At 36.3% G+C, this 12,777-nt stretch overlaps 2 protein-coding genes across 2 annotated transcripts; both read left to right on the forward strand.

Annotated features, from left to right (window-relative positions):
• On the forward strand, window positions 1,256-2,240 carry LOC18606029. The gene has a single exon (XM_007039420.2). It carries the CDS (start codon window positions 1,385-1,387, stop codon window positions 2,042-2,044), a length of 660 nt encoding a protein of 219 aa, XP_007039482.2. The 5' UTR covers window positions 1,256-1,384; the 3' UTR covers window positions 2,045-2,240.
• LOC18606031 (putative gamma-glutamylcyclotransferase At3g02910) lies at window positions 9,348-10,351 on the forward strand. The gene has a single exon (XM_007039422.2). The coding sequence runs from the start codon at window positions 9,665-9,667 to the stop codon at window positions 10,175-10,177; it is 513 nt and encodes a 170-aa protein (XP_007039484.2). The 5' UTR covers window positions 9,348-9,664; the 3' UTR covers window positions 10,178-10,351.

The following is a 12,777-nucleotide window of genomic DNA, read 5'->3' on the forward strand; positions in this document are numbered from 1 at the left end:
CAAAAAAATAACCAAAGCGGACCACGCCAATGTCAACATAGCACCTGTTACCTAACCCATTTGAGTGAGGGACCCAATGAACCATGACTTTCGAGTTAGATAACTAGTTACATCTTCATCTCACTTCAGTTGCGAGAAATTCGGTGCATGCATTGTATAAGAGTATGTTGTATTTATGTACGAATGATCATTGATTTGACAATCATAATTAAATTTACACGGTTCGTTAGCAATTGGACAAAGCAAAATGTCGATCGCTTATAGGCGGCCTATAGCAGTAAGTAATAGATCTTTGGCTTCCTTTGAACTATACTCTCATCTTCTACTAGCTTCTTATTCTTTTATCTATCTAATCAAGTCTTTAATATTTAATTTTTACTCAAAGAAATGCTTAACTCTAATCATTTAACAAAAAATTAATTACTATCAAATATTTTTTATCCATGAATATATGATATAAGTAATTAACGTAATCGGTACTTTTGATCAAATCAATTGTTATATGAATACATTAACTTGTTAAGTCACATGTCTCATGAGTAGAAAATGTCCACTAACATTAATTTGACAATGATTAATTTTTCATTAGTATTAAAATCTTATTTGAGAATAAATTAAAAATTAAGTACTCGATTAAATATAATATATAAAATGGAAAGACCATAAGACATACTTTACTACTATTTAAGCTTGGATTTTCATCAAATTTTAAAGTGGTGGGATTGTTTTGACCATATACTTTTAAGAATGGTCAAACTAAGAAAAAACCAAAAAAAAAAATCAGTAAAACATTAAAGGAAAACATTGAAATGATCAAGAAAAACAGGCCTCTCCGAGGAGTTGATTGGCTGCAGTCAACAGATGATTTGTTACTCAAATGCCATTGAGTGGGGCCAATGACTTGGATGGCCAACCATGATCAGTCCTACTCCAGATGTGAAATGTGTCTGAATTAGATTATATGCCTAAGCTGGCTAAGCATGTTTTCTACGTGTGAGCAAATCACGTATTTCTGCCTACCGAGTCGTCAATTGCCACACAGTAATGGCATTCCCTTAAATAACTACAAAATCACTGGGTAGTCTTCAAAAGTCAGGTCCAAAACGCAGCGTTCAGTCCACCAAGGCAGCAAGGCTTACTAATCGACGCCCAACGAGTACTAGAAACTAACTACGGTTAAAATCCTAACCTGATATGGAATTAACCATGGTTACTTCATCTGCCCCAATCAAAACCTTTCCTTTTAAAAACCTCACCCTCACGAACACCACAAAGAAAACTGCGAAGAAAAGTGAGAGGGAACCTAACAGAAACAGCAAGAAAGCGCAAGAGCTTTCTCGAGAAAGTGCAATACAAAGAAAAGGAGATACCTTCAGTGAAAGAGATGGCGTTTTACGTCGACGAAGAAGAGGTCTGGAAATGTCCGAAGCATCCTTCGAGAAGACGCCGAAGTGGAATCTGTCCGGTCTGCCTCCGAGACAAACTCGCTTCTCTTTGCCCCGAATGCGCCCACGCGCGTCCCTGCGCTTGTAGCGCAACCACTTCTTCTTCCTCGTCATCATCCTCCTTATCTCGCTTCTCAGCCGCGGCGGCCGTGGATATGCCAGGTGTCGGCGCCGTCGGTCGAGTTTCTAATCTTATAGAAGGCGAACCTGCTTTCCGACGATCCAGATCCCTGGCGATTCCCTTTCTCCGATCGAAGCCTGAGAGTTTAAGCGAAAAGAATGATTTGGCGGGTATTAAGAGCAAGACGCCGTCTTTTTGGTCGATGTTTAGAGCTAGTAATAAGAGCAAGCGACACGAGAGTGAAGATCATCAAAGAGAAGGAGAGAAAGAGAGAATAGCGGCGGAGGAAGAAAGGAGGAGGATGATGAGGAAGTCAAGGTCGGTGGCGGTGACATCACATTCCGGCATCGGAGATTTGAAATCGTCGCCTTCCACTAAAGGGAAAGGCTGGTATTTCCCGAGTCCGATGAAGGTTTTCAGGCAAACTAGAGTTTCCAAATTGGTTTTCCAAGAACGCTCTCCTTTGTATAGAGGTTGATTTATTTTTCCTTTTTTTTTATTTTTCTTTTTTCTTTATAATTTGTAGAGTAAATAAGTAATGTCAAAATTTAACAACAGAAACGAACGAAAATATGACTAATTAATATATTATTTATTTCCTCCTTTTTTTATTTTAAACTTTTCGGAATTTAAGGAATATAACGAAATACTTGATTGAGTAATTTCAATTTTTTTAATTGATTGAAATTTGAATGTATTTTTTGGGGGGGATTATATCATGTGTTAATTTTTCTTCTGCTTAATCATAGTGTTTTTTTTTTAATTTTGTTTTCACCCTCAAAAAGTTTTTGGGTGATTGATTGAAGGGGTGGATTTAATATTAATTGGATAATTAAACTCTTAATCTCTTTGTGCGAGGCAATAGTCACAAACCTATATGATTTTCATTTTTAAAAAAGAAATCCTTAAATTCTCATCACAACTGTTTGCACTATTACAGAGTTGACAATTTTGCATATGATTAATTGCTAATGAGATTACTATGGCAACGGAGTGGTTCAGCTAAGGCACAAAACTTGCTAATCACTCTGATTTAGTGGTTCAAAATTAAGCCATGTTCTTGACAAAAACATATTTTATATATATCTTGGAAGTTATGGCCCATTCCCCATCGAATAAAGTAATAAACACATCTTAATTCTATAATTTATTGCTCTAATAAATAACAAGGAATTTGTATTTCAAGGGAGCCTCCAGCTCATTCCACAATGAATGTGAGAATTTTAGTTTGGTGTTATTTCTCGTAAGTATAAAATTTAATCAAATGTTAACTCTCCAAGAGTATGGGTTTTCCTTCCCATTTCCAAAAAGAAAAGTTTGTAAATGAGGTTTTGATTTTGATAAATTTTATATTTCAAATTTGAATTTTTTTAACAATATAAATACTCAATACTTTTTAATATAAAAATTTAAATAAAATCATAAATTCATAATATAAAAAAAATGAAAATATTAAGTGTCTATAAAATTATTTTTATTTTAAAACATTCGAAAATAAAAAATTAGACAAAACATTGCATTTGGAAAAGATGGAAATGGAAGTAACTTAATTGGACCCACAAAACAAGTGGTTTGAAGAGAAAATCATGAGAAAATAATCACAACTTGTACTGTCTTAGAGATGGAATGAGTGGGGGAAAGGAAAAAAAAAAAAGAAGAAGCAAATCCAGACTTGTACCCCAAAGAGTACTTATTCAAAGAGAATAAGACCAGCTTTTGCCATGATGAAGTTTGGGTAACTAGGTGAGGTAGGGATGGCGTTATTAATGGAGGTTTAGGCACTTTTTCTTTCAACTTTACAATCAATTCGCAATAATAGTTTGTTACTACAGCATGAATGTGGGCCCCAGTAATAAGTTTCCTTCATGCAATTGGAATGGAAGGAATGAAGTTTGGTTGAACAAAGTATAATGTGTCCAATATCTTCCTAGCAATGCTTATAGATGAAATCTGTCCAGGCGTTCCCCCAAAAAGCAAAAAAGAAATAATAATTCAAATTTAGGGTTCAATCCAAATTTAGACAATTCAAAACATAACAATATTTAAGTTATTCAAAATAAATTTTTTGTGGGGTGGGGGATAGTTCATTTTCAATCAATCTTATTTGTTGTTTGTGCTATAAGGATAAATACTGAAATAAATTTCTCACATAACTTTTTTTTTAAAAAGTTTCCTCAATAGTTCACATTAAGTAACTGTTATTCGAATTAAAACCTTTCGCAACAAATATACATAAGAAATTTAATAATTAATGTCAATAATGTCATAGATTACATAAGAAATTAATCTCACAATAATTTAGGGGGCCCCTTGCAAAGGCATCCATTCATTTATCTTCCCACCTATCAACTCTATATAGTTGTTTAAGTTTCGATGTTTTGAGACATTGAGAAACAAAAAGCAATAATGAGTTGTATTTTCCAATAAGTGTGACATGAATTTAAAGAAAAAAAAAGGCTACCATGAATTTTTAATTCCGAATATAGCCAATTCCTTAATCAAACTTATAATGTTTGATAAATTTAGAAACAAAAATTTTCTTGCAAAAATTCCCTAACTACTACCTTTATTGAAAGTTTTACTGCTCATATCTCCAACTTATTACAATAATTGTTTCCTATTATTGTCACCTAATTATAAGTATTTTTTTTTTTTTTGCTTTGTTATGTTTGGTGTTTTTGATATCATTATTCAATTAAATTTGATGATAACTTTAGATATATTTTAATAATGATTCAGAACTAAGTATTATTAATTTAATAATTTTTGGAATCTAAATTACATGATTTTTAAAAATTTAAATTCAAGTTACTAATAATGATTAACTTAAATAATTATATAAATATTACAATTTCAATCTTTTAAAACCTTCATCTCATTAAAACAATTCGTCAATTAGAGCATCATGTTTTCCTTACCAAGTTTACTGATAGAAAAAATGGAATTATACCCAAAAAAGCTGTGCACCATTCTACAGCGAAAGGTGGGGGAGGCCGACACAAACATAATTTCTAACCAGAAACGTCTGCCAAGAAAGACACTAGACGTTTTCAGAAACTACTCAATTCTTATTCTCGTGGGGACCTTCACAACCTTAATGCTGTGAATGTTTGGATTCAGAATCTGCAACTGGATTTAAACCATGATTCCAACCCCCCAAACAGCAATATTCTATACAAATCTGCAGAACCTTAGCACATGTAATCTGAATACCAAGATCCTTAAAGGAATAAATTAATCCAAAGCCGACCTCTAACTTGAATATTAAGGGTGAAAACTTGGTGTATTGGTTGGAGAATTGATCCCTCTTTTGCTTGTGCAGGTGGAGCAATCAATTGATTTCTTTGCTGTTATTATATTGACATTAAAGATCCATAAACGAGCAGACCAACTGTTAAATCTTCTAGCCACCAACTTTAAAGCATCCTCTTGATTTTCTTCTTTATATTAATACAACTTAAATAGCTGTGTGTTTGTGGTCCTTTTATTAAATGAGATCAGCACACTATTTACCACAGTGTCTTTAACTACATGTTCACTTGGAAATAAAATATTTTTGTCCTTTTTCAATATCTTATTTTATTTTATAATTTTATATTATTAATTAAAAATATTAATCTTTAAATTTAAATCTTAAACTCTAAATTCGAATAATAAATAATAATAATTTTTCTAAAGGCAACAAGTTGCCCCTTCGTTTGGTGAAAGAATTTTCACGTTGGCCACACTAATCAATTTGTTACTAAGATGAGAAAAATACCCAAAACAACTTTTCAACTTTCTCTTTTGAAATATTTTCCCTTTACATGTCGTGATTAATTCATTTTGGTTGGGTGTGCAAATAAAACAAACTTTTTTCAGTACCCCTGCTTTCCTGCATTCATTTTAGGCAGTTGACAGTCAGTCAGCTATCATCTATAGAGCATGATTGCCACTTTATGTTTGCAAGTTTTTTTTTTTTTTGGGGTGGGGGGTGGTGCTGTGGGGAAGGGAACTAATTATATTGAAAGCAACAGAGAAACAAAGAATTTGATGCGCCAAAGTCCAAAGTATGGACTGACAGAAAACTAAGGCTGTGTATGAACTGCAAAAGCATGTTAAAGTATGTAAATAATAATGGTCTTTAAAGTCTCGCAGAGGCAGGCAAGAAAGATGGCTGGATGGAGAAGCATAAGGAGGGTAGGAAACTTGGGCGTGTGAAGAGAATCTTGATTCTTGGGTTTCTGACACGTGGGGACTTAAGGTCATGGATATTATTCAACCCAAAAGGCCAGAAAACTGGAAAAGGGTGTTCGACAGTATCATATATCCAAATTGCAATGGTGGCAGCAATTGCTTTTGACAAACTGCCAAACAGAGCAGGACAAATGCTGAAAAGGCTTTGGAGACAAGCTGCGTCCCGACCACCCTCTCAGGTTGAGTTAGTCCTCCGCATCCTCACGAGGGAAGCTAGACTCACTCACTCCCTGTACAGTCAAGATCATCTACCTCAATTCTCCAACGTCGATAACATTATTAAGAATACATCATCCACGTGTTATGATTGTTAATTTTGCCCCCAACTTACTATATATATATATATTTTTTTTTTAATTAAAAAAAAATTTAAACATTACTTTTCAAGTAAGAAAATATATATAAATTAATAAATCAAATATTCAAATACAATCTTAATTTACTATCTAAACTTACTTCAATTTAACAATCAAAATCTATTTAACCTAATAGTTTAGGATTCAATCTTGCATAAATCTTTTACTTACTTCGACTCGGTTATCAACTTTCATCATATCAAACAATTCAACAACTATATTTTTTCATTTCTATTTTCACAAGATCTTAGTATTATTTCTTGAGTGTCAGGTATTCTTGTTATATTTTGGGTTTTTTTTTTTATTTAATCCAGGAGCCTTGTTTGTAAGTGAACTTGCACTTGACACAATTAACTTATAAATTTCAAGATTTGAGACTGATCAATACCATAGAGAGCATATCCTATTACCAAAACAAAAATCGTCTACGCTCATCTCTGCTCCTTCCTTGCTTCGTATATAAATTTTTGCGACCTGCTTGTTTAATGTGTTTAATGTAAATAACAGGTTATCTAATATTATCTTATCTTTAATCCCGAACAGAAAGAGAGGACAGACAATTTTTGTTCCCATTGTCAACTAGACTAAGAATCATCCATTGTAAAGACAGTCAAAAAAGCAACCATTAAAAAAAAGAAAAAGTTGTCAGTTGAAAACGCGCATTGTATTGAGAATAGTCCGCATTTGCATTCAGCGAAGGGATGCCCAAAGTAGATTTAAGGGGAGTTCGACGAAGACAAACAGCTTAATTTGAACGTGAATTAGTCAGCCCTGTATAAAAGTATTTTCTTTGACTGCATGCCAACTATCAATTCCTATTAGTCACCGTCTTGAGTCTTTCAAACATCTTGTAGCTACTATAAGCTCAAAATTCTTATGGAAGACAGAGAGAATTAAAAGTAACAAATTGCCACAGTTTTCAGCTATCAATCTCCCAACTCGAGTCACGAGGGCACCGAATCTGGTTCTGAAAGTGCGTTTCAGTTCTTATTGACCTTGAAATTCAAAAGCTTTGTGTTTTTTAATAAAATATCTCTTTGTTAGGATGGCTGTTATAATACTTACTATATGGATTTTAAACAATTTTGTCATCTATTTCGTCTAAAGTTATATTCTAATTCAATTATTATTAAAAATAGAAATAATGATTTGCACATTTTTAATTATATCGTGGGGTTCCAACTTCCATGTACATTAGATGCCCTGAATGAAGCTAATTTTCTAAACATCGGCAGAATCTTGGAGGGTAAATCTCTAGTAACTTGAAAAACCAACCATTGACCATTGTGTTTCCTCAGCCACAAGAGGTGAAACTGAATCGTGCATTATTGTTACCCCACCATGTTCTTTAGAGGTTTGCGGTTATCGGACGCTTCTCTTGAGATTTTATGAGAACGTGAGATGCAAGCAAGCAAGCGTGGTGAATGAAGGGAATTACACATAAACCAATGCCAGGGAGGGGATATTTGTCGGGGTACAATGTACAGGCAGGGAGAGTACACGAGAACACGCCTTTTTGCACAACAACTGATGCATCCATCTCTCACTTTGTAGTTTGTACGTACCCTGTGATCAATGATCGATCTCAAATGAAGTTGTCCATTGTCCAAGACCCCCAGTCCGAGAGAGAGCCCACGCCCCATTATCCAGAGAAAAAGAGTACAACTATCTCCTTTTCTAGCCCTACCAATCTTTCTTCCTCTCCCTATTGTTAATCTCCCCTCATCAGATCATGCATCTATCAACCCTTCTTCAACACGATTTTTGCATCATATATTCCTTGCAATATATATGGATGAATGTTAGTAATTGTTTGAAGTCAAAATGAAAGGGAAAAGTTAACACAAGGAAAACTAGTGAAAGAAATGAATGAGTTAGGATAGCCATCAACTCCATAAAAATCTCGTAAAATATGTGAGGTGTTCAGTTCAAAGCAAATGTGTGTAAAGCAAAGAGTAGAGAACCCATCATCTTCTTCTCCTTGGAGGATCGGAACATGGGGGTTAAGGCAAGTCATGTGGGTAGATGCCCCACATTGAATGTGTAAGTGTCGTTTTGGTATTTGGTTCGGCACTATGGAGAAAAACAAAAAAGCTACAACTGCTCTCCTTTCATTGGAGGTCTCAAATCAGACATCTAAATCTCTTTCCTTTTCCTTTTCTTTTTCTTTAACGCATGTTAGGGACTTGTGCCATTTCAAATAGCGACAGACATATGCACACGAACGCCTATTTTTTCATTTTATTTTCTTAACAAGTGGGGGAAGGAGTGCCTGTCAGGTGGAACCAGAGGTATTGATCACGAACGTGTCAAGAAGCTACTCGTCCAGTTAAGTGTGGCTTTCCTTTGTCTAGAAGTTGGATAACGCGCTTTGCAACGAAAATCGAGACCATCTTTGGTCAAAATGACTGTGTCTCCTGTTGTTTTAGTTTTAATTTTTGGGGTCCCAAGTCCAAACAACTGCTACTTAAGATTTTGGTTATGACTTAAGGACCAAATGCCATTACGAAGTGACATGGATAAGATCGGGCGCCCTCCATGAATTTCATGTTGGTGCTTTAAAATATGCATGGGAAACCCAGTATTTAGTGACAAGATTTTGGGGGAAATAACGTTTTAAAAAATTTTCACCCCAGCCAGGCAAACATAGCCTGTATTGGCCCCCCGGTTGTTTTGTTTTGCTTTTGTTGGACTGTATTTGCAGTTGGTGCCCAAAAAATCTTTAGGCCCCACCCAAGAAAAACCTATTCGGCCTTGTCTATCCAAAAATAGGCCCAAAACCCTTCAAACCCGCACGGAAACCTCCTCCCAACGTCCCATCATACATCCAAGTTTTTTTGGAGTGGAGCTGACCTCCAATCAATAAAGTGCTAGCACAGATTGAAGCTGTTCAGCCGTCAAATCAAACAGAAAAGAACTCAAACCTCCAATTGCCAAATCTTTTGCCAGTGGCCCAATTGGACTTCCATGTGGTCCCCAGTCACCACCACCACAGTGCGATTCTGATATGAACAGTCATTTGTTTTGGCTGCAGAAGAAAAGGTTTTCGAGTGTTTTCATGGAGACACGAAAAAAGTGGAGTAAAATTATGCTGGATTATTTTTTATATTATCTAGATATCAAGAGGGACCCCGTAGTTGTCCAAAACTCCCCAAAGCTGAGATGAAATTTTTTTTCTCTGGTACTAACTTCCCTAGTTTCAGGTTCTAACGTTGTGGCCTCATACAACAAAAAGTTGGTGCGGGCGTTGCTTTCGGTTCTGGACTGCTTTCCCTGAATGGGCCCTAATTTGAAGCTCAAATTGGGGTAATATCAAAGATTATTACATTCCATTTAAACCTAGGGCTTGGCCCAGATTGTTCGCCCTCACAAACCAATGGTTCGCATTCCGAACAAGGAAATAACGTTTAGAAAGAAAACCAAAGAAACACTCCAGATTCTTTGATCATTGTTTCTGGCTTTTCCCCATCAACCCTCTCATTCTCTGTTTCTCTGTCTCTCTGGCCATGGCTGAAGCCAAACAAGCCCTGATCTTCACCTACGGAACTTTGAAACAAGGCCATGGAAATCACTATCTAATTGAAGACCTTATCCGCCAAAAAGACTCCGTGTTTTTAGGTGCCCATGTGACCCACCAACCCCACCCACTTGTTATAGGCCCATACGGTATCCCTTACCTCATCAACCTTCCTGGGCATGGCCATCGAGTTAAGGGCGAGTTGTACTCCGTGTCGACTCGGGGACTAGCCCGACTGGATGAACTGGAAGGCACCAGCATCGGACACTACGAGAGGCTGCCTATTCAAGTGTATGAAGAAGAGAAAGGTGGCGTTTCGGTGGCTGCAGAGTCGTATTTCGCGCATAGGGATTTCGGAGAGAGGTTGTGGGAGCGGAGAGGGAAGGTGGGTTTGAACGAGTTCGGAGAGAAAGAGGGAAAAGGGTATGTGAGCAGAGACATTAGGCCTCAGGAAAGTAGCATTATTCATGATATTACATTCTTTGTTACCATTAATGAATAATTGTCTTTTTATTTATTTATTTTAGATTGGAGATAAATTAAATAATTGTATTCTTACAAGTTACAGTTAGTTCTGAAGCAGTATTGTGAACTGCTCTTTTGGCATTTTATTTTCTCTTTTGAAGATCAATTTGCACTTCAATGATTAACTTCTTGCTTGAATCAAACCCTTCAATCTTGGATCTCCTTTTTCTAGTTTCTCTAGGTTTTGCTGCAGGATTGAGTTTGCATCTCCATTGCCATCTCCGCTAACACAATCAGATGATTACTAGTAATATCTTTGTGCATCTCGGAGAACTACCCAATTTGTTTTCACGAAGTCACCATTTTCCAAATCCTGTTTCTCCTAGTCCTAGCTAATGAAACAAAACCAGCTTGAAATTTGAGGATATGTAAAAAGTGAAAAGATAGGAAATAGCATTGGGCAATCCACGGTTAAAGCCAAATATCAGAATCAGAAGGCTAGGACGAAACCCACATTTGCTTGTTTGATGCTGATGTAGGCTAGAAAATATCGAACATGAGCCAATCTTGAAAGTTGATCAGGCCTGACAGACAGTATCTGATCTGGTCTTCCAAGCCTAACTAGCACTAGACCCGATTTTCCCTCTACTTTGGGCTCTCCACATTTTTTAAAATGAAATTAAAGAGATAAATAATCTCACATGGTAATTGTTTGCCAATATGTGGATAATGAATCGGTTTAAAAGGCAAGAAACCACATCGTCCAACAAGAGTTTTATATTTAAAATGAAAAAACTTCCGGCTGCATGTATCAGTATATCACATTGATTAAACTAACAAACAACTTAAAACATGTGTTTCATCGGATAGAGAGATGCAGACAGACAGAAAGAACAAACAAAAAAAATTGAGAAGGAGAGAGGTTAGATGGCGCAGAGCTGGTTTTTCTATTAGTGATATATAGGATCCACATAGAGAAAACGAATTTAAAATGGTCCAATTGTACCCAACTATCGCAGTTCTTGGTTTTCCGAATGCTCCCACTGGCAATCATTTCAACCAATGCAAGGTGCAGGTGGGGGTGGGAATTTGTCTACAGTTCACATCTTAATTTAGACATGATTAGCTTTGCCCCAGCAGCTCACATGACTCTCTCTCTCTAAGGGGCTGTATCCACATTTCACAATGTTGGGTTTGAACTTTGAATCAAGTCCTGGGATTCTAAAGGGTAATCTCCCCAGAAAAGGTCAAGGAACGGACCAATAAGACTAAAAAGAACATAAAAAAGTGAAAGAGATGAACCTGTTTATAAGTCAAAAACAAAGAAGATATCTTTTTGCCAAGTAAAAACGATGGATGAACATTGTCTCAGAAAGAGAACAAGTTCGATCTTGGTATTGTTAAAGACGTCAGAGATGATGTAGTGAGGAGAATGTTTGGTATCAATCTCGCAATGGCGCGGAAGAGAAAGGGATCCCACTAGCCAAGCAAAATGAGATGGAGTGACCCCACCAATGGAGGGATGAGAAGGGGAGGTGCTCTTGCATGTGATTTCCCACTACTCTCTCATGCATGCGCTTTTGTAAAGGGAGGAGTAGCTTGTTTTGTTGGAGATACAGAGTCTGATGTCTTTGAAATGAAGGAAAGGGTTTCAGACCTGAAAACGAGATAACATTAATGGCTTCCTCGTAGTTTAACTCATTCCGCTTATTGAATCACAGAATGCTGTCAGTTTTCGATATGGTGGGGCAGAAACCTGAAAATGATTATGGAATCGTATAATTTAGAATCAACCAGTGGAAAGTCTGTAAACAAAGACATTGCCAAATAAACATTTTCACCGGTCTGGTCCTGTCGCAAGTTCTGCCCTTATCTGATCTTGCATGTGTTTTGGCTCTCGATCAAAATGTTAATAACTTAATATTTCATTTCCTCCATTTCTAAAAACTACGACATTTGTCAAGGCCAGACTCATTTATCTCACACTAATTTCCTACTAACATTAATTTCCAGTTGGCATACAAATTAATTGCAGTCCATTTCACCTGCATAGGTTTAGTTTAGTGTGAAGGGTTGATTACAGGCAATATATAGTAGACTCATACATTACGGATTCATAGCAGCCCTGACTCAAGCAGGATTTGCATCTTTGCAAACTGTATTTACTTGTTATGAATATTCCTGCCTCGGGCAATACCAAAAAAATAAAAAAATAAAAAAGTACTCCAATTCCATATTAATAGACATTGCCAGTTGTACACAAGCTTGACCTTGGATCCTATGTGAAAGTAATAGATAAGGCAAGTGAACAGACTTCTGCCTGCACTAATTGGTAATGGTGGCTATTCTTTTCTCATTCTTTTTGTTAAGGGTACGGAAAGTTATTTTCTTCTTATTGGCTATTAAGACGAATCCTGATAAAGATTTGCTTAATATGGTGGATAATAACATCACATCCACAATGCTAATTAAGGTATTTCTACACCTACTAATGTAGCAAGTACCTCTTCCTTTCAGTGCTTGGTTGGAGAGCACCAAATTTCACATGGAGAGATGAACTAGTGACTGGTATGCAAATTGAAAGGTAGTAATTGTACTGACTTTGCTAAAATTCTCTTCCCCCCCACCACCCCCGCC

Source organism: Theobroma cacao, chromosome 3, assembly GCF_000208745.1.
Source record: "Theobroma cacao cultivar B97-61/B2 chromosome 3, Criollo_cocoa_genome_V2, whole genome shotgun sequence".
NCBI classification, from domain to species: domain Eukaryota; kingdom Viridiplantae; phylum Streptophyta; class Magnoliopsida; order Malvales; family Malvaceae; genus Theobroma; species Theobroma cacao.